Source organism: Oncorhynchus clarkii, chromosome 30, assembly GCF_045791955.1.
Source record: "Oncorhynchus clarkii lewisi isolate Uvic-CL-2024 chromosome 30, UVic_Ocla_1.0, whole genome shotgun sequence".
NCBI classification, from domain to species: Eukaryota; Metazoa; Chordata; class Actinopteri; order Salmoniformes; family Salmonidae; genus Oncorhynchus; species Oncorhynchus clarkii.
Window position 1 is genome coordinate 2,345,453 of NC_092176.1, and position 26,101 is coordinate 2,371,553.

Sequence of the window (26,101 nt, forward strand, 5' to 3'; positions counted from 1 at the left end):
CTGAGGAGAGGTTCAGGACGGATCCATAACTCTAGGGCACTGATGGCCCTGCTCAGCCCAGAAGATACAGCACAGACTGACTGATGGAGAGAGCAGAGCCAACCAGAGCCATCCGTCCCCCCAGTCACCCCCCGACGACACCAGAGAGAGATGGAGGGGGGAGGGGCTGAAGAGTGATACAAAAAAATGTGTTGTCACTACAATTAAATAATAAGGAGTAAGACAGGAGATTGAATTGGAAAAGGCTTCATTTACACCTTTTCACACTCATGGTGGTGCAGTCAGTCCACGTGGCCGCAGAACTGAGTCAGATCCGGGAGAAAGGCCGGCCTCCTGCCTCTGTTTGCAAAGCTTTTTCTGGAAAGAGGGGGAAAGTTCAAGGCCACCTGTGCTTCTGTTTTTGGGGTCACAATCAGTTGGCAAGCCCCCCCCCCCGTTGGTGAAAAAATAAATAAATCTGAGAATGAACTCGTCTGCTGGGGCAAAGGGGCATAGTCTAAAACGGGGGGGGGGGGGGGGGGGGAGTTGGAAACACACTCATAATGACAAATCAGACCCTGCCCTGAGGGAGAGAGAGATGTCATGGAGAAGAGGTATCTCTGATGGGGGTAGGAAAGGAGTATGTTGAGTAAGAGAGAAAGAGATGGATTAAGAGAGAAGGAGACAGTAACCTTCCAGTGGGGCGTAATGTGACCCCCTCTAGGGGCCCTCCTCATCTCCATCGAATCCCTTCCTGTCCTGCTGGCTGAGGCCTCGGTTGCATTACACCATGGCATGGCGTCATTAGGCTAGGATTAGCCAAAAGGTGAAGAGCCTCCCTCCACTGAATAGTATGGAGTAGCACTGAGCACACTACCATCATCATTTCATGTCTACTATCAAGTGGGAGCAACTCCAAATAAAATTGTTTTCAAGGAGAAAATCTGTCAAGGTCCTACTGAAAACCCATGGCACTCAGATCAGAAAGGGACTTTTCGGGGGGAATCGAGGAGTGGAGTGGAGTGAGTGCCAGCATCTCTTCCTCTCCTGACTTTCACACACCCCACCCCCCTCCAGACGGGCCTCTGACAATAACACAGGCCTTGTGAGGAGGCATTCTGACGTCAGCCACACGTCACACGCCTTATTGTTTTACTGTGACCTGCCTAACGAGAAGCAGACCCTATGTGCCACTGCTATGAGCACAATGTTTTCCTTAAGTTGTTCTAACAAAGTAAACAGGGTCAGGTCCTGCTGTTAAGCAACTACCTTGTCCGCCCTGAGTGCAGAGAGTGATTTTATCTCAAATCCCTTAGCTCTGAGCCCCCCCCATTTTTTTTCTCTCTCTCTCTCTGAGTTCCTCTGAGCAGCAGAGGCGAGCGGAGCGGAGTGCACACTGCTGGACCCTGTCCCAGAACGACAGGATATCCTGTATTACTCACAACTACGGTCACCTAAACACCTCCTGACCGTTGGGATAAACATCAGAGTGTGTGTGAACTGAGAGCAAGATACTTCCAGAAAGTCACAGTGGAAGACAGAAATGTTTGTTTTACTATCCTTGTGGGGGTCAAGCAATTGATTCCGATTCAAAATTCTATTTTCCCCCAACCCCAAACCGTAACCTTTAACGCCAAAGTCCAAATCCTAACAATAACCCTGAACCTAAAATACTATTTTTCCTTGTGGGGACTGGCGAAATGTCCCCACTTGTGCAAATTTTTCCTTGTTTTACTATCCTTGTGAGGACTTCTGTTACACACAAGGATAGCAAAACCAAACACACACACACACACACACACACACACAGGGGCCAGGTTGTCAGGCCCTGAGATAAAGAACATGCCTACAATGCCACATATATAATACTCCCGAAGACCCACCATCCCCACTCGCACAATAGTGATGTCCTCGACATCTCAGCAAGGGACTATGGAAACAGGCCTGTCCCATACATACATAACGCACCACATATCACTGCTGAGGAACACAATCCACCATAGTTATTATCTGTTACATCAGGTTAAAAAAATACACGTTTGATTCTGTGGGTCAGAAGGTGAACTTCGATTGCATATCCGGTTATGTAACGTGTGCCTCTACAAACGCAACCAGCGAGAAGAATTGCAGTAAGAACACTTCTACCTACAAATCCCATTAGTTTGGGACCGATAATATTTTCAATTTCGTCTAGAGAGAGAGAGAAAGGTTGTACGTTTCACATGCTCTGAGCCGGACCAGAACGCGACAGGGCTGATATGCTAGCCTCGGGTTGATAAATGAGAAACTGTGAGTTGCAAATTCACCACAGAGAGGAGTTATGTAAGCTCGGATACATCAAGTTGCCCTAACCGCTCGACTGTCTGGATAAACATGCACATATAAGCCAAGATAGAGACCTCTCTCTGAGGTGATCGTTTTTGTTGTTGTTCAGGTGTAAGACAAAACAGCCATTTAAGACACGAGAGAACCATATGAATTCGATGACAAACTGCCAGCGGTTGTGAGAGGTTAAAAGGAAATACAGGAAAAATGCTGATGTGAATGTTTGGGAGGAAGTGTGTTTGTGTCGGTGGGTGACTTATGAGTTGGACGTCAAATTTTGGTTGATTGTATGTTTGTGTTTACACACATTTGAATGGTTGCTCATGTTTTTGTTTGGGCAAATACGTTTCTGCATGTGCATCAGTGTGTGTGTGTGTATCAAATCAGCGTTTATTGGTCGCGTACACAGATTTGCAGATGTTATCACAGGTGCAGCGAAATGCTTGTGTTAGCTCCAACAGTGCAGTAACACCTAGCAAAAAAACACTACACACAATCCAGAAAAATAAAGAAACTAAGAAATATAAAAATTAGCAATATCAAAGACAAGATTATAAATATTGATACAGCGCATTCGGAAAGCATTCGGATCCCTTGATGTTTTCCACATTTTGTTACATTACAGCCTTATTTTTAAAAAATTGATTAAAATAGCCCCCCCCCATTAATCTACACACAATAACCCCAAATTAACAAAGCAAACATTTTAAATAAAAAAAATATTTAGCAAATGTATAAAAAATAATAATCTGTAATATCCCATTTACACAAGTATTCAGACCCTTTACTCAGTACTTTGTAGAAGCACCTTAGGCAGCGATCACAGCCTCGAGTTTTGTTGGGTATGACGCTACAAGTTTGGCAGACCTGTATATGTGGAGTTTCTCCCATTCAACTCTGCAGATCCTCTCAAGCTCTGTCAGGTCTCTCCAGAGATGTTTGATCAAGTTCAAGTCAAGGACATTCAGGGACTTGTCCTGAAGCCACTCCTGCATTGTCTTGGCTGTCTGCTTAGGGTCGTTGTCCTGTTGGAAGGTGAACCTTAGTCCCAGTACTCTAAGGTCCTGGGTTCTCTGGAGTAGGTTTTCATCAAGGATCTCTCTGCACTTTGCTCCGTTCATCGTTCCCTTGATCCTAACTAGTCTCCCAATCCCTGTTGCTGAAAAACATCCCCACAGCATGATGCTACCACCAACATGCTTCACCGAGGGGATGGTGCCAGGTTTCCTCCAGAAGTGACACTTGGCATTAAAAAAAAAAAAGTTCAATCTTGGTTTCATCAGACCAGAGAATCTTGTTTCTCATGGTCTGATAGTCCTTTAAGTGCCTTTTGGCAAACTCCAAGCGGGCTGTCATGTGCCTTTTACTGAGGAGTGGCTTTCGTCAGGCCACTCTACCATAAAGGCCTGATTGGTGGAGTGCTGCAGAGATGGTTGTCCTTCTGGAAGTTTCTCCCATCCCCACTAAGGAACTCTGGAGCTCTGTCAGAGTGACCATTGGGTTCTTGCTCACCTCCATGACCAATGCCCTTCTCCCCCGATTGCTCAGTTTGGTCGGGCGGCCTGCTCTAGGAAGAGTCGTGGTGGTTCTAAACTTCTTCCATTTAAGAATGATGGAGGCCACTGTGTTCTTGGGGACCTTCAATGCTGCAGAAATCTTTTGGTACTCTTCCCTAGATCTGTGCCGACACAATCTGAGCTCTACAGACAATTCCTTCAACCTCATGGCTTGGTTTTCGCTCTGACATGCACTGTCAAATGCGGGACCATATATAGAAAGGTGTGTGCCTTTCCAAATCATGTCCAATCAATTGAATTTAGCACAGGTGGACTCCAATCAAGTTGTAGAAACATCTCAAGGATGATCAATGGAAACAGGATGCACTTGAGCTCAATTTCGAGTCTCATTGTAAAGTTTATGAATACTAATATAAATAAGGTATTTCTGTTCTTTAAGTTTAAAACATTTGCAAACATTTCTAAAAACCTGTTTTCGCTCTGTCATTGTGGGGTACTGTGTGTAGATAGATTTTTTTATTTTATTTAATCCATTTCAGAATAAGGATGTAAACGTAACAAAATGTGGAAAAAGGGAAGGTCAAAGGTTTGGACACGCCCACTCATTCAAGGATTTTTCTTTCTTTTTTAAAACTATTTTCTACATTGTAGAATAATGGTGAAGACATCAAAACTATGAAATAACACATATGGAATCATGTAGTAACCCAAAGCAAAGGGTAACTACTTTGAAGAATCTCAAATATATTTTGATTTGTTTAACCCTTTCTTGGTTACTACAAGATTCCACACGTGTTATTTCATAGTTTTCATGTATATATCAAATTGTGCATAAAGACAGTATAGACTATTTGAATAGAACAAGTTTGTACAGCAGTAGTAATATAGGATGAGCCACGACTAGAATACAGTATATTGTATACATTTAAAGTGGGTAAAACAGTATGTAAACATTATTAAAGTGACCACTGTTCAATTACTATTTACATAGGGCAGCAGTCTCTAAGAGTAGAGTACTGGGTGGTAGCAGGCTATCTCTCGGTCCCAGCTTGGATGCAGATGTAGATGGTAGCGGGGTGAGCAGGCCATGGCTCGGGTGGCTGAGGTCCTTGATGATCTTCTTTGCCTTCCTGTGACACCGGGTACTGTAGATTTCCTGGAGGGCAGGCAGTGTGCCACTGGTGATGCATTGGGCTGACCGCACCACCCTCTGGTGAGCCCTGCAGTTGCGGACGGTGCAATTGCCGTACCGGGCTGTGATACAGCCTGACAGGATGCTCTCAATGGTGCATCTGTAGAGGTTTGTGAGGGTCTTAGGGGCCAAGTCGAATTTCTTCAGCCTCCAGTGTGGTTGCATGCCCGTAGCTCACACATACTGACAGGATGACACACACACACACACACACACACACACACACACACACACACACACACACACACACACACACACACACACACACACACACACACACACACACACACACACACACACACACACACAGCTCCAGCGCTGCCCTTACTCCTTAAAGTCCTTTATGGCAGCCCCTCTCTGATTGCCCAGGGCAAATGTGCGTTATTGCCGCTCGTATGAAGAGCCCTAACGTGGTTGACACACACGCGGCCAGGTGAGCTGCAGCACCGGGTACATTTCCACTCCACACAATCTTCTGTTGTCTTGCTGCGGGGAGGGCTTTTCAGAGTGTGGCGTTGCGTGTCTGCCACCACCCAGGCGGACAGAGCACCAGTGAATCACAGAGACAGGCCAGGTCACCCCTCTCTCCCTGGAGTAGACAGATCACTCCTCACCCTCAGGGGGGGTCTGATGTCCACACCACTGACTGTCCTCTCTCTGCACCCTATGAACAGCCTCCCCACGTCCCCCAGGTCAGTTGGTTGGTGCACCCCAGTTGACCCCCTGCCTGAGCCAACCAGATTGAAAGAGTGACCAGACCTGATTATATGGCCAAAAGGAACACATGGGACAATGCGACCCCACCGTATTACTTAATATACCTCCTTTGCTACGGTGCGCAGCCTGGGACAATAAACTGTTAATCCTTGAACACTGAATAATAAATCAATCAATCTAACATATCTCTCCAGATCAGTTGGTTAAGGGCATTAATGCTTCATGGCTACATTCTCTTTTTTCACTATGCAAGCGTTTTACTTGGCGCTACACTACAGAACACAGTTCATGCTGTTCTAGCTTATCTGATCTTTTTTTCTTTCTGTAAAGTGTGTTGCGACTTTAAATTGTGATTTGATCTTTACAAAATTCCCAGAGCTCGGCTGTTAAGGTGTAAAAATGAGTGCTGTGAAGATATCGGACAGATAGCGGCAGCAGGGGAAAGCTGATGGTTTGCTGATGAGAATGATGTCACCATCAGAGACAACCTTGTTCCCTCCTCATCCCAATGCCATTTGTGTCGGAAATGAGATTCCGGATTCGAAAAATTGGCCTCGCTGAATTGGAGGCCGTGGGCTCAACAATCCCCCACAAAAAGAGGATTGACGTGCTCCAGCTAAACCCTCATCTGTTTGACAGATAGAACACCGTCAGATGTCATCTCCTAGGTAGTCATCATGACCCAAACGCAAAACACCCCAAAGAATGACCTCAAAGCAGACAGAGCGAAAAAGAGGGAGAGAGCGAAAAGGAGAGCGAGAGACTTTTGGTCAAAAAGTGCTTGTGCCTCAGCAGGAGAGGCATTATCTAGACTTACTCCCAGACTCACAACTCTAAATGAAAGTCATGCAAATCGGGCCTCCAGAACAGACTGCACACATCTTAGTGACAATGAAAGAGGGGAGGGGGGGGATGAGAAAGCGGGGTGAGATATTGAAAGAGAGAGGGTAAGGGGGCGGGAGAATAAAAAGGTGGAGGAATGTGCTTGCCACTGCTGGAGTAGTGAGAATCAATCACGGAGGCACTTTTAATTTCCCTGGCGCAGAGGGTTGTGTCAGTGAGTAATTACACAGAGAGAGATACTCCTCTGGCTCGGCCTGATACCACAGTCTGGAGCATCAGCTGGCACCTCAGAGAACACCGTAAAGAGGATGAACCCTCAACCCTGGCCCCTGAGCCTAGCCATCTGCCAGCCGCATAGGATGTGCACAGTATGTACGTATACATGTAGGTACAGTACCAGTCAAACGTTTGGACACACCTACTCATTCAAGGGTTTTTCTTTATTTTTACCATTTTCTACATTGTAGAATAATAGTGAAGACATCAAAACTATGAAATAACAAACATGGAGTCACATACTGTAGTAACCAAAAAAGTGTGAAACAAATTAGTGAGGTCGGGCAATGATGCTGAGCGATTAGGCCTGGTTTGCAGTCGGCGTTCCAATTCATCCCAAAGATGCTCAATGGGTTTGAGGTCAGGGCTCTGTGCATGCCAGGGCCTTCCCCAAACTGTTGCCACAAAGTGGGAAGCATAGAATCGTCTAGAATGTCATTGTATGCTGTAGCGTTAAGATTTCCCTTCACTGGAACTAAGGGGCCTAGCCCGAACCATGAAAAACAGCCCCAGACCATTATTCCTCCTCCACCAAACTTTACAGTTGGCACTATATATTAGGGCAGGTAGCGTTTTCCTGGCATCCGCCAAACCCAGATTTGTCGGTCGGACTGCCAGATAGTGAAGCGTGATTCATAACTCCAGCGAACGCGTTCCCATTGCTGCAGAGTCCAATGGAGGCGAGATTGGCACCACTCCAGCCGACACTTGGCATTGCGCATGGTGACCTTAGGCTTGTGTGAGGCTGCTCGGCCATGGAAACCCACTTCATGAAGCTCCCGACGAACAGTTATTGCCCTGATGTTGCTTCCAGAGGCAGTTTGGAACTCGGTAGGGAGTGCTGCAATGGCGATTTTCTTGAGTGCTTCAGCACTCATCGGTCCCGTCCTGTGAGCTTGTGCGGCATACCAATTTGCGGCTGAGCCATTGTTGCTCCTAGACGTTTCCACAATAACAGCACTTACAGTTAACCAGGGCAGCTCTAGTAGGGCAGACATTTGACATACTGACTTGTTGTAAAGGTGGCATCCACACACACACACACACACACACACACACACACACACACACACACACACACACACACACACACACACACACACACACACACACACACACACACACACACACACACACACACACACACACACACACACACACACACACACACACACACACACACACACACACACACACACAGTGAAAGTCACTGAGCTCTTCAGTAAAGCCATTCTACTTCCAATGTTTGTCTATGGAGATTGGCTGTTTGCTTGATTTTATACACCTGTCAGCATAAAACTGGCTAAACAGAACCGTGGTGCTGAGTGTGAACCCCTCAATGAACCCTTCAACTGTGTCACCGCACAGTGTCAAAGAAGGGGACTGCTAGTTCTGGGAAGATGGATGTCCCATTGACCTGTCTTTTTTCTGTTTTCACACCTTAGGGAAACAATTCGGCTCAGCAATTTACCAGTGGCAAACCCAGGACTTAGCCTTCTTTTGGTTGCTTGAGACATTAACATTTTGACTTTGTTTGTATGGGTTTGCAAATACAATGAATTGAACAGAATATGCGTACAGTTACCCCCCAAAAATAAAGAAGCCCAGACCATGGACACAATCAAGTGGACCTTCAGCTATGACGGGCACACAAACCTACCAAGCCTTCAACCAGGACTTGACCATAAAGACTGAACAGCCCAACAGGACACACACATCCCCTACACATACCTACCTACCTACCTACCTACCTGGGTCTCAACGTACAGTACAGTATCTGAAAAAGACAGAACGGAATTTTCCATCCCAAACCTTTTAGGTTCAGGGGCTCCACTTAGCAATAAAATCAGTGTGCCCGGGGTATTTAGCCTCATGGAGAGACAGGTTTAGTAGGGGCTCTGTGTTTTTCTGTCAGGCACTGGGGATCAGTGGAAAATTCCCACTCCCACTCAAAGGTCCGAAGGAGCTGAGATACTCCTCCGTGGTAGCCCCCCACCGGCCACATTTCTCTTTCACCGCTCTAACGGTTAACGGCAGCCATGGTTTTTATGGGAAAGGGCGCTGGAGGATTGTTTTGTTGTCAGGGATAACGGCTTAGCCCGCAAGGTTGTGGCGGCTCTGTGCACAATTCTGCGGTGCCTGTTGATGTGTGTGTGTGTGTGTGTGCATGCCTGCAAGCGTGCGTTTGTGTGTGTGTGTGTGTATTTGAGTAGAGGGGGCTGCTGACCTATAGAGCAAGGCAAATTGATCTGCATAGAGGTGGATGCTTCTATAATCGTTTTCAAAGGTTCCTCATCTGTCTAAATCTACCCAAACTGTCACAATGTGCTAATCAGCTCACTTACACCCAGACAGAGTAGGACAAAAATTGTTATGTTTGAGCCACTCAAAAGCCTCATGCCTAGAATGGATGCTTCGGAGCATCATTGAGGATCGAGGAAGACGTGTCTGTGTTTTGTGGAGATTCAGCGAGGGGACAATACGGGGGTGGTCCTCGTACCTGGGTACCAAGGCAGCCCATCATCATGTGGGTGAGCAATTTGGCAGCAAACATGGGGAAGCGGGAACACAGCAGGTGGGATACGATGGCCAAGGTGAAACCTGAGGATCAGACAATAAGATATTCTGTATCATTCCATATTGAACATAAAACCCCACATAATGTTTTTTAACTGGATAAAAAATACTTATAGGACATAAACAACAGGGTGGAAGGTAATGGAGGACAGAAAGAGGCAGAGAGAGAGAGAGAGAGAGAGAGAGAATGGAGACATGAAAGGCAAGAGAGAGACATATAGAGGAAATGGGGCAGAGAGATATGAGGAGGATAAGGAGAAAGGAAGAGAGAAAGAAAGAGCGATATAAAGGAAAAGGTGGACTGAAAGAACTAAACCAGATGTATACCTAAAGAGACTCGCCATCCATACAGTACCTGAGATGCAGATGAAGCCTGAGGCGTAGAAGGCCTCGTTGTAGGAGGCCAAGGCGGCCATCTGGGCGTGGGCCGTGTACACAGACAGGTGGGAGCAGGCACACTCCACATAGTTCCCACTGTCCTCCACTACCCTGCAGAACTGCCCGTCTGACAGCCAGCTACAGGAAAGGGTGAAGGAGCGGCATCATACAGTTAGTGGCCAGCCTTAGGCAGGAAGTTCATATGAAGTTATTGAATCCCGTTGAAACATCCAGCTGTGTAGTGTCTCTGCTTCTTTAAGTGCTCCGATGTGCCAACTCTCAGACATGTTAATGGATTCAGAATATTTCAACGGGTGACAAGTAGGAGGACAGGAGGACAGAATTCATATTTGTTCCAGTTTAAAATGAAGCTGAGCTAATTTACTTTCCGAGTGACAGGCATGGGGGATTCTGAGATTTACTTGACAACACACGGAAATGAATCTAAGAAACACTGTGACAGTCCTAGTGATTAAATGACTGTGAAGTCTATGATGGGCATTATTATACCTGTCATTAGTGCAGCGAGGCAAGGTTGAATCTCTCTCTCTCTCACACACACACACACACACACACACACACATCTGGTTGGTTATCTGGGAGACGGATCTTTGAGACAGCTGCTCCATGGAACAAACCGAACCGGAGAAATCTGCGTCCTGTTACAGGCTGTTTAGCCAAGAGTCCCACGCCGGGCCTCCTCTGGAATGTCTTTTCAAACACACTTCTGATGGGCGGGAATGTTCGGGAACTCGGAACAGAACACACTGAACTCTTGCAGACATCACAGATGAGGCTGGGACAACCCAGAGAGAGAGAGAGAGAGAGAGAGGGGGAGGCCAATTCATACATGGCTGGAAAGAGGTCCTTGCTGGACAGAGCCTGACCCCTGACCTCTCTGCTAGAGGCAGACTCTTACGTGTGAGGTTCACACCTTCAGAGCAGAGCTGAGCAGAAGGGGGACCCTTTTACTCACCTAAATGGTTGTGTCCAAAATAGTAATTTCAGACACACACCACTTTATTAGATGGGCTCAAGTTTAGGATAGCGACAGACTAAGAGAAATATCCGTTTTGGGGGATTCATAAAAAAAAAAAAAAAAAAAAAAGGCTTGGTTTGTTGTGGTAGAGCTGTAGGCTCAGCCCTAACTATGTGCTCTCTCTCTTCTCTGGGTCTTCCCGGCAAATGGCCCAGGAACACAAGGAAGACACAAAGGACAATGATTTTGGAGCCAGTATGCCCCCCCCCTTTGAGGGACCAACTCTCCCTCTATAGTATCCATAGGACTGACTATTGAAATGTGTGTTAGTGACACTATTGCATCCATGTTTGGTATGTATCTGAAATGTGTCCCCTGAGGAGAACTCTGAAGACACTGTATGTCTTATTTGCATTGGTCTAGATGCTGTGACATCCTGTGGAGATTGGGCCTATAGTAACCTGATCACCATCAGGTTACTTACTATACCTTGGTATAATTTGATTGGTCAAGGGTGTATATATGTATTTTTTTTTAAAGACACCTTCAAATGTTAAAAATGTTACAAAATGTATTTTGTTTCTTATCCTGTAGTATGCCCATGAAATATGAAATGCTTCTCTTCTATAGTAAGCTAGGTCTATTTTTTTTTGTTTTTTTTTACCTTTATTTAACTAGGCAAGTCAGTTAAGAACAAATTCTTATTTTCAATGACGGCCCTAGTTTTTTTTACATTGTCAGCTCGGGGATTCGATCTTGCAACCTTTCGGTTACTAGTCCAACGCTCTAACCACTAGGCTACCCTGCCGCCCCGATTAGTTCATGGTTTGTCTGTATGCCTAGATTGTGATTGCTATGTTAATGCCAGTATTTCCTTATATGTGAATCCATTCATTTGACCAAGTTATTAAATAATACTTCTGCATTCTGCATTCGCTTCTCATGACCATTTCTTGATCTTAGTCAGCCAAACGCATAACACTTGATTGCACATGGTTTTACTATAATGTTAAATGGAATCAGATGTAAACGTTAATAGCCTAACAGCATAGTCTTAGTACGGGTCACATGTGAGGTGTATATATAATATATATACAGTATATCAGATATTAACACACTACAGAGCTACATAGTACTGTGTGAAGGAAAGTGACCGTGTGTGGGAGAGGGGGGTTGAGGGCATCAGGTGGGTACAGAGTACAGTACCTCTCAGCAGCCTGGTTCCACAGAAGACACAGGGACTGGCCAGGTTTGACCCTTGGCCCAGGGGTGTGAATACGGTACACCACCTCGTCACTCTTATTCAGGGGCCGTGACCCACGGCCCTGCAGGCTGGCAGAGAAAACCTACACAACAAGAGAAACACCATTACAGTACAGAGCAGGATGAAGTTGCCCCCCAAATGCTGATTTAAGGTCCAATATGTGATTTTCCCCAATATTGACCAATACTAAGGATTGGGGGAAGGTAAGCTGACCCTAGATATGTGTCTACAGTTATTATGGGCAACTTCTATTTGGTTTCAGCTCTAAAGACCAACTGGCAGAAACCAAGGACAGAGCCTCAGTGGACAACATCGCCCCCTGCTGTTTCTGACCAGCACAAAAGTTATATTCGGACAAAAACATCCTGACCTGTAATACCATAGTACTCTCCTATAACTTTATGATCATTTATTTACCTTCATTTGACCAGATTAAGCCTATCGGTTAAGCCCATATTCCAGTAGCCGAAAGGTCACTGGTTCGACTCCTACAGCCCACCAGCTGAACAATCTGTCGATGTGCCCTTGAGCAATGCTCTTAACCCTAATTGCTCCTGTAAGTCACTCCGGATAAGAGTGTCTGGTGTATAAAACAAAACTCACTCTTTTACAACAATGACTTTGAAGAAAAATTGCAAGGGGGGCATCCCATCTCCAGTATAGTTACCAATCAGTCTGGAAGTGCTAATAGCTGCCATGATTTGGCATTGAGTGTGTGCGGGTCTGCTTGCCTTGCCGTTGAGGGCGGTGGTTTTGTCATTGGTGAGGAACCAGTGCTCCGTGCTGTACTCTGTGAGCTGCACCCGTCGGCAGGCTGAGGGGGAGAGGGTGCCCGCGGGCAGGGCTGGCACCTCAAGGAGGAACTCTGGCAACTGGAATGAGTCTGAGTTCTTGCCTGTGAACATGTGCCCGTTGATCTGGGTAGGGTACCAGTGGTAGGCAGAGATGGATATATATACGCAAGTGTCCAGTATGGTCCTCCCCCTTTGAAAATACCAACAAATCACACTCTTATTCTACTCATATAGTCTTTGTAACAGTGGGAAATAAGAGATCTACTATATGAGACCATAGTCGACCTTAGACAATAGTGTCCGCATTAGCAGAAATAATAGACTGCACTGCTCTGCTTGAGTTAACCACAATCCCCCCCATGGGCAGGACTGACCTTTGACCCTGTGCTCCACACTGGGACTGTGTGAGGAGGGAGAAGGCGAAGCGCTCAGCCACCTCTGCCAGCTGACTCAGGCCCTGCGTGTCGACACGGCTGGGGTTTGCCATGGCACACAGGAGGTCATAGGTCAAACCACGGCTGCTGTCAGCAAGAGGGGTCCGCTCTGCCTCCTTCAGCACCTTGGCGAGCAGAGAGAGAGAGAGAGAGAGAGAGAGAGTGGAGGTGTTTATGACTAAGATACATATAGCCAGTAACCAAAGAGCCCCCTATTAAATACACACACACACACACACACACACACACACACACACACACACACACACACACACACACACACACACACACACACACACACACACACACACACACACACACACACACACACACACACACACACACACACACACACACACACACACACACACACACACACACACACAGTACCTGTGGGTTATGAATGACAAGTGGCATTCGGTGATTCCCTGCTACCATACATACAGTTCAACGCAACTGACAAACCCTTTTGGAACCTTTTTTTCTAAGAGTGTGTTGGTTTATTTCTAGTACGGCGGTGACAGTTATTCCCTGTGCCCTCAGCCCCCCGCTCTGCTCTCACACACTTGACTTGGCTAGAGGCTGATTGGTTCAGATGAAGTGACAGTGTAACAGCGAGGTGCTGCTAGAGTCACACAGTCAGTGACAACAGAGACCTTTTCAAAAGGAAATTCCTCTGCAGATCTGTCACTATTTTGTATGGGAAAAGGCTGCCCTTTGGCAAAAGCAGACAAACTCAAATGCGACACACACTAAGCACACACAAAAACAAAAACCCACACAAACAGATCACTTTTAATAACGAACAAAGCCAGTTTGAAAAAAAGTCTCCCTCTGTTCTCTGTCTAGCCTTTGATTTCCCCTCTCCCTCGCTCTCCCTCCTCTCTCACCTTCCCCATTGCGACCAGCACGGCGGTCAGTTGTTCTGGTGTGAGCTGGGCTGTGGCCTTGTTGAGCAGGGCCTGGAGCACCCTATCCAGTATGGCGCTGTCCAGAGGCTGCTGGAGTTGGTCCAACAGGGCCCAAACCAGCTGGGCCTCTGTGTCCGATACCAGGGTCACGTTGGCCAGCCCATACTCAGGGTGCACCCTGGCCCCTCCGCTGGCTCCATACAGCTCCACGCGGAAGCGCTTGGGCGGGGGGTTGGATGAGGCCTGGTCTGGGGTGAGGGTGATGTCCAGCCCAGTGCTCCTCTGGCCCAGGTCAAAGGTCAGCTGGCCCTCTTCTTTTAGGAAGTCCATCCCGGCCACGGCGGGCCAGACCAGGGTAGGGCCTACTGCCTCAGCCCGAGGGAGTTCCTATAGGACGACAACGAGAAAGGAGTGTGAGGTCATAGTAGGATGGAAAGATTGAGGGAGATGGGAAAGGTGGAAAATAGAGAGAGAGAGAGAGAGAGAGAGAGAGAGAGAGAGAGAGAGAGAGAGAGAGAGAGAGAGAGAGAGAGAGAGAGAGAGACGGATGGATGGATGGGGAGATACAGTAGGTGTTGCAACAGAGCTTTATGCATGTACAAATATGAGAGGAGAAGAGGAGGTTGAAGACCTGTGGCGAAATAGAAGGAAAAAGGGATGGTTTGATGAACAGATGAATTTGGACTATTTGACATAAATATGTATCCAACTGATGTTTTCAGAACATCATTTCGGTCTGAAAGATGAAAGGAGATAACCTTGTCATATGTAACATGGAGGTGGAGTGCTAGTAAGTGCACTCCACAATCTCCCTTCTGATCCGCAATATCAAAGGCTGGGATTACAAGTGAATGTCGGCCCCCAGCTAGGCAGTGGATCAAACACACAGAGCTCATCCCCACCCCTGGGAGAGAGGCAGGATGGGAGGAGAGGGAAGACACACACACACACACACACACACACCGTTAGACCTTGAAGGTCACAAAATTAGGTCAGCTTAATTAGGTCAGGGTGAGGAATGGAAATCTGATTTGGTGAGTTAGACAACACAACAACTTGAATAAGATGGGACATTTTCGACCAGAAGGATGTGAGAGGTTACAGAGGGAGACAGTGTGAGAGGATGTGTGGTAGTGTGGGAATGTATGGTAATATAAAAGTATTATTTTATGTGAACGTGTGGAAATGTGAAAAATATTATTACAAAAAAATATGTGTGTGAGTATTCCATGTGTGTGTGTCTGGTGTGTGAGTGTGCTTGTTTGTGTGTGCACTGTGAAAATGTATCCTGTGCATGTGTGTGAGTGTGTAGTATGTACTGTGCATATGTGTATATTTCTCACCAGCATGCGGTAGTGTACGGTGATGGTGGAGGCTGTGCTGGCCTCTCTGTACACCTGCAGACTGAGGCGGGTGGTCTTGAGGTGTGCTACGGGCAGTCTGGAACCCACCGCAAAGTAGACCAGTCCCCGGGGGTCATCGCTCTCCAGCATGGTGACATTGGCAAAGCGGGCACTCTCGTTGATAGCAGCGCCCACACCCACCTGGTAGATCTCAATCAGGAACCAGGCCTGGTACTCAGGTTCCTATGCCAACACACATTCATATGAGGTTGATGAAAGGCTATCTGGTTGAAGATTGTAATACATAAAAAGGGAAAAGGATGAGAAATTGAAATAGGGAACATTAACATGGGATTATGTGCCCCAGCCATAATACTACAGTACAGTACGAGCAATGTTTATAAAACATTGTTATAGAATTGAACCCTATGCCACATACTGGTGGACGGGTCCTGCAGCCTCCAGAAGTGAGTCTGGGACTAATTCCTCTCATTCCCAGGTCTGAGGGCTGTGTCATATATCAGCATTGTAGGGGGAGGGGAGGAAGGGGTAGGGGATTAGGAAGCACAGCAGACAGACTGCGCTCGATAGGAAGAGGCGTGTGGAGGTCTGCCCTAAAATATCCCAGACACACAGACAAACAGCAGGACAGGAAGTGGGCAGAGGCTGGGTGAGCTGCCTGGTAGGACCACCAGGGAGAGGAGAGGAAGGAGATGAGAAGAGAGGAGAGGACCGAGGCTGTGATCACACCACAGGGGCTTCCTGCCCTCCTCCTGTGAGCTTACATTGATGCCGATGCCACCTTCAGCCCATTCTCTCTTCAAACCTCCACATAAACATACTGTATATCCTCTGACGGCACAGCAGAAAGATATCGTGTGAAACACGAGGGATGTATGGCCTGGGAGAGAGCTACTTTATAAGGACATCATGCATGCTCCTTCAGTGGTCAGTGGTCCAAATGGAGATGAGTTGCTGAGAGTTTCAGAGTACTGTGAGACTCATCTGTTCTGGTCCCCCTTGACCTCTAACCTCTAGTATAACCTGGAAATCACCTGGTCTTGTCGGACCTCCATGCTGAGGACACAGAGGACCTGTCCTCTCCTGCACAGCGCGGTGCCTGAGGTCTGCAGCAGCTCCCGGGTCAGGTTGACACCGTTGTTGACCAGGGACAGTTCCGCCCTGTTGAATGTGGCCCGCCACATCACCTCAACGTCCTCAAAGGCCCTGCACGGGGGAGGCAGAAAAACAAGAAAGAAAAAAAAAACATTAAAAAAATATACATATTTTTCCAGAGGCAGATGGGTCTCACATCAAACACACAGTGCCCCTTGCTTGTATCACACTACTTTTGATGACGATTTTACCACCACTGTTATTGCTGCTACTCTTTGGTTTGCTGACATCCGTATGGGCAGAGGAATGTTGCCGAGGATAAAACACTGAGAAACACACCGGTTCTGTTGTCTCTGTAGGTAGAGTAGGGCCGTTCTGTTCACTTCTGAGTCCTCATCCAGAACCTGACCCAGCAGAGAACTCACACTGAAACCCACTATCCCATTATGGAAATCACTCCCTGAGAGAGAGGGAGAGAGGGAGGGGATGGAAGGAGAGAGAGACAGAGTTAAGTGACTAATTCCTTATACTGTTCCCTGTATGTACACTGAGGAGAGCGTTCAACAAATACAGCGCATCAAGCTTCCAATTCTCTTGTGACCGTCTCTTTGATTATATCATCAATTATATTCAAATGAACAGTGGAACAGATTTCACATCACTGGAATGATGTCAGATGTCTGTGCCCTGGGACCTAATTTAGGAATTGTATTGGAAAACAATGACCTATAGAGATTCAATTGTATTAGACAAACTAGAGCATGACATTAGCTTGAATTGACTGACCAATGGATAGACTAAAGGAGCATGTGACAGGGGAGCCTGAGGCCGATATGGCCGTTTCAGTGTTTTACCTAGGATTATAATTTTGGCAAAGGAGCTGAAGCCCTGCTTGTCGGGTCCATCTGCGATCTGTGCCCCTCCCTCTGGCTCACTGAGGTAGATGAAGAACACTTCCTGTCCCTCGGGCTCCGAGTCGTCTAGGATGAGTAGGCTGACCTCGGCCTCGCTTTGCCCCTCCTGCAGTGACACCAGGGCGGACTCCAGCCTGAAGTCCTGCCCCTCCAGTGCCAAGGTCCTGTTGGGTTCCAGAGCAATGGGGAGAGGGGCACCTCCGACACTCCCGCCCCCATAAGCCTGGACCCTGACCCTCACTGGCCCAGTCAGGCTCTCAGACCTGTGCACCTTGAGGAGCACTTTCCTCTCCTGCTGGCTCCCCTCCTCCCTGTCCTCTGCTGTCTGAACCAGCCCCGGCCCGATGCTCAACACCCCCCCGCTGACATCACTGGCCAGGATGGTGACAGTGGCCACGCTGTGTTGGGGGGTGAGACGGGGCCGGGAGTCGCCTGAGTGGGGGTCACCACCACGGCTCAGTACCTGAACGTCTGTCAGGTTGACATAAAAGATCTCATCGGGCTCCGAGAGCACATCGTCCAGTACAGACAGACGGATCGAGGCGGAGGTCTGGCGAGGCGAGTCGAAGAACAGCTCTCCGTCCTGCACGGCAGTGAAGTCCTGTCCCGCCAGGGCGCTGCCCGACGCCGTCTCATAGGATAGGCGGGTACGGTTGCTACGGAAACCGTAGAGCCGCTGGACATAGAGAGTGATGGTCTGCACGTCCTCCTCGATGACCAGCTGGCGGGAGTCCGGGGCGAACTGGTACAGCCCTAGTGGCTCGACCTCTGCCACCGTGAACCCTGACCTGGAGAGGAAAACAGAGATTAACATCACACCATAGCTGTTATATCATTCTAACAGCACTATTACATACAGCATGCAATCTTCAGCCAGAAGGCTGTCCCGTTCCAACTGTTGTGTCTACAGTATATAGGAGTGTTATAAGCCTGGCAGGTGAGTCTAGCTACTGTACCTGAGTCTGGCTACTCCAGGAGCAGGTGAGCTGGAGCCGGCTGCAGTGAGGTGGAGGGCGTAGGCCGCTGGCTCAGACACATCAGGGAGCGCCTGGAGGGACACAGCCTTGCTCCTCTCTCCATGGGCCAGGGTCACCGAGCCTGAGGAATACGACAAACACACTCAGACAACGCCCTCAGATAACACCCTACATACACACTATGAGTTTGGTCATTTTGTAGGGCGTTTATTGGTGGTGGTGTTTGGGGGAAAAAAGAGATGTAAATGAAACTGGAAGAGGTGGAATGTGTCTGGTGCGTTTACACTTATCAGCCTATTCAAATGTCCCTCCTGTGTTTAGAGAGAGAGAGGAAATGAACAGACAGGGAGAGACTTCCACATCTCAGATAGACATGTCACCAAACCTCTTCTCAAGCTCACAGCGGTGAGTTTCCCGTCTGAGGGCCTTTACCTGAACTGGGGGTGATAACTCCAGGCTTGAACCCAACTGGAGCCTGTCCAGGGGGGTACCCTGCGCGCCACTCCACCCTCACCCCCCCAAACAGCCCCGTTCGGGACACCAGCGCCTCACACGCACCCGTCTCCACACTGGAGACTTGCAGTGCCAACGAGGCAAAGCCCACCTACACACACACACACACACACACACACACACACAGAGGAGAAGGAATAGGGGATGATTTCATAAGTGTTACATTAAAGCCCAGGACAGATCTAATAGACAACATGTTGAGATGAGACAAAGCAAAACTCGACCGTTTTTAGAAGTATGTGCTATAGAACAGCTGTCTAAAGATGGGGCATTCAGACTGAGAAAAAAAACTAGACGAATGGTTGAGACCGTTTCCCCTGTAACTCTCTACAATGACGTGCTGAAACCTTGAAACAAGGTTGGCGTTGGGATTGTCCACAGCCCTGTGTACCGCTGTAATGCTCGGATAGTACTGTCGGGTAGTAGAAGAGATGGTAGTGGTAGCTAGCTAGGTCAATCGCCTACGTCGTGGTCACCACCAAGCTGGTCAACAGACTGAGAAGAAATGTATGTTACACGAGTCTGCCATAGGTCCTGACAGAAAGAGGTTGGGTGTTCAGAGGGAGGGGCTACCAACCCCAGACCAGTAATTCAGTTAGATACAGAGCATCCTCCTCATCTTGGGTCAACGTAATGTGAGACAGGAGGTATAAACATGGGTCGAACTAAGGCCCAACACATACAGTACATCTTTGCTTATAAATAAATAAATAAAGTTATAGCTCCGGGGAGAACTTTCCCCTGAGCTGAGATCCCCAAATCCTATCCTTAAACATTAGTGGGTCAAATGCAAAACTGTCCCAAGATCAGCGTCTAGGTGCAACTTCACCCTACTCAATAAAGTTATTGACTCATACCTCAGCGCTGGCTGCTTCCTCTGGGACGGTCACTATGGCGACCTTGGCCTCCAGCAGGAGGCGGGGTGGGGAGCTGAGGAGAGGTCCCAGAAGGCTCACGTCTGTTAGCTCCACAGTGAAGTTCACACCCACTGAGAGAAACACCTACAAGACAGAGAGCGAGAGAGAGAGAGACAGAGATTCAGTCTGGTAAGCATGACTACAGAGGCAGGGTCAGCGACAGGGCATTGTAGCCAAAAGGGTACTTTGATCTACTGGAGATAGGTTTGATCTTGTTAGGTCATTTGTGATGTTCATCATTACAAATTATGCAAAAACAGGAAAACTATATAGATTCAAAGTTATCTACATGCATTGCCAGGAACTATACAAATTCAGTTGCGGGACGAATGCATGATCCCCATTGATGGTTATAAATCATAGAAATACATTGGGAACCCTGGTCTTGAGTATACTATCTCTGGCCCCAATGGTCCCTTACCTGACTATTAATTGGCACGTGAACAGAGGCTGAGTCCTCCCCATCCTTGACCAGGGCTCTCCCCACAGCTGCCTCTCCCAGCAGCTCCTGTCCATCCAGCCCAGGCCCAGTACTGATCCGGTAGCCCACACTGGCGTTGCCGAAGGCTCCAGCCTGCCGTGTCACCTTCAGGGTCAGGAGTCTCCCCAGCCCAGCCCCCATCCCTGCCACCACCACTGCCTGCTGCTCCACCTCCAGCCCAAACAAACCGTGCGGCTCGTCGTTGGCCCGAACTCTGAGTCGGGTGCTACTGCGGTTGATGTCCAGGGTGGCGCCGCCCTCTACGGTGCTCAACCTGAGCGTGTAGAGCTCCTCCAGCTCGGGCACGGCGTCAGGTAGCAGGGCGAGGACCACCTCTGCCCCCCTCTGACCCTCCAGGATGACTACAGAGCCGCTGAGGCCCGAGAAATCCCCCGATGTGTCAGAGTCACTCAGGATCTGCCAGTGCACCTGAAAGACACACACACACACATCTATAACGTATATGTGAATTGGCTGTACGTTATAGGACCTACAGCTTAATGACAGTGTGAGTCTATTATAAACTTAATGCATTATCAATAAATTCTCTGAGTACATCTGAAACAAAGGGACACACTTAAAGCCTGAGCATTGCCTATAAAGCCTATTGCTGTCTGTAACTGTACAATGTCATCCCCCGAGGTGGTCTTACCGTGATGTTGCCCATGACGCCCTCTCTGCGTGTGATGAGGAGGGAGATGTTGAGTGGCCCCTCTCTGTCTGTGGGCTCACTGTACACACGCTCTCTAAGGTCCTCCTCCGTGAACTGCACTATGCCATTAGGGTCACCAAACTTCTCAATCTGACACACACACACACACACACACACACACACACACACACACACACACACACACACACACACACACACACACACACACACACACACACACACACACACACACACACACACACACACACACACACACACACACACACACACACACACACACACACACACACACACACACACACACACACACACACACACACACCATGACTAAGAGACTCTTAAATATCAATAGGATGCAACAATGGTTTAAATACAACTGGAGTGCATATTAAAATTGAGATGTCACTCGTTGGGAGGGTGACATACCTTGAGCGTGACAGAGCCCGCTTGGGGGTCAATGTCCAGGTCTCCTGAGAGGAGCTCAAGCATGACTACAAAGGTCTCCGCCACCTCCACCTCCCCATGGGGGAGAATACTCAGATCGATGATGCGTAATCCCCCCTCCCCATCTCTGAAATGAAACGATCCGTTCACAGGTTCACCAATGTCTGTGTTTACGGGTGGTAAGACCTCTTTGGTGTTGGGACCCAGCATGCTCCATGTTATCTGAGGAAATGACATGAATTATTCAGATGGGCTGGTATGCATCACATTCATGCTTATGAAGACATTTAGATGAAGACGAATACATTAACATTACTTACCAAATATTTTATCAACAAATCGATTCCTTGTCAAAAACACATTATCCATAATATTGACTTATTCCACATTTTGTGTTACAGTCTGAATTCAAAATGGATGAAATAGATTTTTTTCTCATCCATTTACAAACAATACCCCAAAATGACAAAGTGAAAACATGTTTTTAGAAATGATTTCTAATTTATTGAACATGAAATATAGAAATAACTAATTAACATACAGTACCAGTTAAACGTTTGGACACACCTACTCATTCCAGCGTGTTTATTAATGTTTCGATTTTGTACATCGTAGAATAATAGTGAAGATAACAAAACTATGAAATGACGCATAGGACAAAAAGTGAATTGCTTTGCCACATTTATTGCAGTATTACTTTAGTGCCTGGTTGCAAACAGGTTGCATTTAAAAAATATATTTGCATTCTGTACAGGCTTTCTTTTCACTCACACTAATAATTGTATGTGTGGGGTACAGAGATGAGGTAGTCATAAAAACATCCTGTTAAACACTATTATTGCACACAGGGTGCAACTTATTATGTGACTTGTTAAGCACATTTTTTTCTCCTTAACTTATTTACATTTGCCATAACAAAGGGGTTGAATACTTAACGACTCAAGATATTTCAGCGTTTCATTTTTTATTAATTTGTAAAAAATGTATTTTTAAAAAACAACATAATTCCACCTCACGGGGTATTGCGAGTGACACAATCATCTCAATTAATACATTTTAAATTCACGCGGTAACACAGCAAAATGGAGAATAAATCAAGTGGTGTGAAAACTTTCCGAAGGCACTGTAGGCTAATAACATTACAGTGTCGTTATGTTAAGCAACATAGAATGAGGTACTTTCACTGGAGATTCTCCATTGAGCATCATTTTTAGTCTGTGTCCGGGAAACTGGGAGCATATTTTTTAGTCTGTGTCCGAAAGTTGCTAAGATGTCTATAGGCCTAGCAAGTACAGGCGGCTGTTAGCACCTTAATTGGGGCAGACAGGCTCATAGTAATGGCTGGAATACTGGCTGTAAAGTAATGAAATTGACACATTGAACACATGGCTTCCTTATATTCAATACCATTCCATTCACGCCATTCTAGCCATTATTATGAGCCATCCTCCCCTCGCCAGCCTCCTGTGGAAACAAGAGGAGAGAGAAACCAGACAGAAGAAGTGGATGGTCCCAGTAGGCTTACCGTAGTGTTGCCCACTAGCCCGCCCACCCTCTCCAGGATCAGGCTGAGTCTCAGGGTGCTGTCGGGGTTCACCAGGGTGATCACGCTCTCGTTCAGGAAACGGACCACGCCGTTGGGTGAGTCGCTCTTGGCGATGGTAACTCTGGCGACCAAATGAGTCCCCAGTATGGCTCCGCCCGAGGCGCTGGACAGCTGGATCTCAAACGTCTCGGCATACTCCCTGGAAGAAGAGTTCCAACATGCTCATTACTGGTCTCTCTATGTTCACATACATTTCTTTATAGAAAGTCTTAAGGCCGGTTCAGATACAACATCAGACACAAAAGGAGTGACGAGATGAGTCAAAACTAGAGAGTTTGGGAATTTTGTGTTGTCGAACAGCTGACTAAAGACAGGGCATTCAGATCAAAAAGGTGACACTGTAAAAATGCCTCAACAAGCAAGTTTCCATCCACACTATTTATGCTAGTAAAGTCCTACCGTATAAAAAAAATAATCACGACAGCTGTGATGGAAACAGGAAGTTTCTGTACAATTGTATGAATGCCAACAAATGATTTGTTCGCTTGACATGGTGGGATCTTTTTGTCTCGGTAAAATGAATTCTGCGAGAAATGGCGGTGGAAACGTCTTTATGCGCAAGTATTTATATAATAATCATCATATCGAAGTACACTTGGAGTCATGTTGCGTTCTCGTCCCACTTCAACTAGGGAAAGCATGCAGTTTATTAGGCTACAGATGAAATAAGTTACGATGAACTTCACAGGGTGGTGAAAGTGCACGTTGATCTTGATGCTCCTTTCCAATAAATATCGATGGTCTTTTTCTGGTGACATGATGATCGATGCTTGACTACCATTTGACAAATAACATTCTCTCGCTCTTATCCATAATAAAAATGAAAAAGGACATTTTGTGAGCACTACGTCATCACGCACTGATTTTTATCCTCAACAAATCTGTTTGTTAGAAACACTTCACTGTTGGCAAAATGCACATATTATCATAAAGCAGATTTTAGAATATTTGCACGAAAATCTGTCTCCAATTCGATGGAAACAATTCGATAGAAACATAGCTATTGACGTGATTAAACTTGGAAACAGAGTTGCCACTTTTTGTACTAAGGTCTTGGATCCAACAAGTCTCATGAAACTGGTTGGGAGAATGCCAAGATTGTGTAAAGGCAAAGGGTGGCTACTTTGAAAAATCTCAAATATAAAATATATTTTGATTTGTTTAACACTTTTTTGGTTACTACATGATTACATATGTGTTATTTCATAGTTTTGCAATCTTAATGATTATTCTACAATGTAGAAAACAGTAGAAATAAAGAAAAACACTCCAATTTGCATACCACCCCAACAGATCCACAGATTATGCAATCTCTATTGCAGTCCACACTGCCCTTTCCCACCTGGACAAAAGGAACACCTACGTGAGAATGCTATTCATTGACGACAGCTCAGCGTTCAAAGCTCATCACTAAGCTAAGGACTCTGAGACTAAACACCTCCCAATGCAACTGGATCCTGGACGTCCTTACGGAACGCCCCCCCCAGGTGGTAGGGGTAGGTAACAACACATCTCAATTACCTCGACTAACCTGTGCCCACGCACATTGACTCTGTACCGGTACCTTATGGACAGGTGAAGTCGGAAGTTTACATACACCTTAGCCAAATAGATTTAAACTCAGTTTTTCACAATTCCTGACATTTAATCCTAGTAAAATTCCCTGTCTTAGGTCAGTTAGGATCACCACTTTATTTTAAGAATGTGAAATGTCATAATAATAGAGAATGATTTATTTAAGCTTTTATTTCTTTCATCACATTCCCAGTGGGTCAGAAGTTTACATACACCCAATTAGTATGTGGTAGCATTGCATTTAAATGGTTTAACTTGGGTCAAACTTTCAGGTAGCCTTCCACAAGCTTCCCACAATAGGTTGGGTGAATTTTGGCCAATTCCTCCTGACAGAGCTGGTGTAACTGAGTCAGGATTGTCGGCCTCCTTGCTCGCACACGCTTTTCAGTTCTTCCCATACATTTTCTATAGGATTGAGGTCAGGGTTTTGTGATGGCCACTCCAATACCTTGACTTTGTTGTCTTTAAGCCATTTTGACTTTGGAAGTATGCTTGTGGTCATTGTCCAATTGAGTCAAATGATGTCAATTAGCCTATCAGAAGCTTCTAAAGCCATGACATCGTTTTCTGGAATTTTCCAAGCTGTTTAAAGGCACAGTCAACTTAGCGTATGTAAACGTCTGACCCACTGGAATTGTGATACAGTGAATAATAAGTGAAATAATCTGTCTGTAAACAATTGTTGGACAAATTACTTGTGTCATGCACAAAGTAGATGTCCTAACCGACTTGCCAAAACTATAGTTTGCTAACAAGAAATTTGTGGAGTGGTTGAAAAATGAGTTTTAATGACTCCAACCTAAGTGTATGTAAACTTCCAACTTCAACTGTATATAGCCTCGCTACTGTTATTTTACTGCTGCTCTTTAATTATTTGTTATTATTATTTTATTAAACGTAGACTTATTTTTCTTAAAACTGCATTGTTGGTTATGGGCTTCTAAGTAAGCATTTCACTGTAAGGTCTACACCTGTTTGTATTCGGCACATGTGACAAATAACATTTGATTGAATGAGTAGTTATGTCCAAACTTTTGACTGGTACTGTAGGTGATTTGCAGTGTAGCAGGCCTGCGTGATCAGACACAGACAGACAGACTGACTCACCTGTCCTGGTCATCTATGATGGTCACGTTGATGTGACTGGTGTTGTGGCCGTGGAGGAAGGTGAGCGAGCCATTGGCCAGGCCGAAGTCCAGGCCTGGGCTGGCCGTCAGGCCCCTGGATATGTACTCTGCTGTGACCAGGCCGTAGGAACCCACCCTCCTCACCACCGGGATAGACACACTGCCCACATCCTCCTCCACTGGAAATAACAGAAAGGAGAGAAGAGAAATGGCACTAATGGGGCTCTGG

General features: G+C 46.6%; 1 protein-coding gene across 1 annotated transcript in view; it reads right to left on the reverse strand.

Moving 5' to 3' along the window:
* The window catches only part of LOC139389777 (adhesion G-protein coupled receptor V1-like), a 190,389-nt gene that overhangs the window by 76,800 nt on the left and 87,488 nt on the right, over positions 1–26,101 (reverse strand). Inside the window, exons 66-83 of the mRNA XM_071136722.1 lie at positions 25,853–26,051; positions 23,090–23,309; positions 21,547–21,786; positions 21,100–21,249; positions 20,388–20,876; positions 19,907–20,050; positions 18,969–19,140; positions 18,516–18,657; positions 17,500–18,347; positions 16,985–17,105; positions 16,585–16,756; positions 15,530–15,772; positions 14,166–14,573; positions 13,216–13,400; positions 12,779–13,031; positions 11,990–12,129; positions 9,782–9,942; positions 9,350–9,450 (exon numbers count right to left, since the gene is read on the reverse strand). Coding sequence (XP_070992823.1) covers positions 9,350–9,450; positions 9,782–9,942; positions 11,990–12,129; positions 12,779–13,031; positions 13,216–13,400; positions 14,166–14,573; positions 15,530–15,772; positions 16,585–16,756; positions 16,985–17,105; positions 17,500–18,347; positions 18,516–18,657; positions 18,969–19,140; positions 19,907–20,050; positions 20,388–20,876; positions 21,100–21,249; positions 21,547–21,786; positions 23,090–23,309; positions 25,853–26,051 — 4,388 coding nt within the window. The remainder of the gene's footprint in view (positions 1–9,349; positions 9,451–9,781; positions 9,943–11,989; positions 12,130–12,778; positions 13,032–13,215; positions 13,401–14,165; positions 14,574–15,529; positions 15,773–16,584; positions 16,757–16,984; positions 17,106–17,499; positions 18,348–18,515; positions 18,658–18,968; positions 19,141–19,906; positions 20,051–20,387; positions 20,877–21,099; positions 21,250–21,546; positions 21,787–23,089; positions 23,310–25,852; positions 26,052–26,101) is intronic.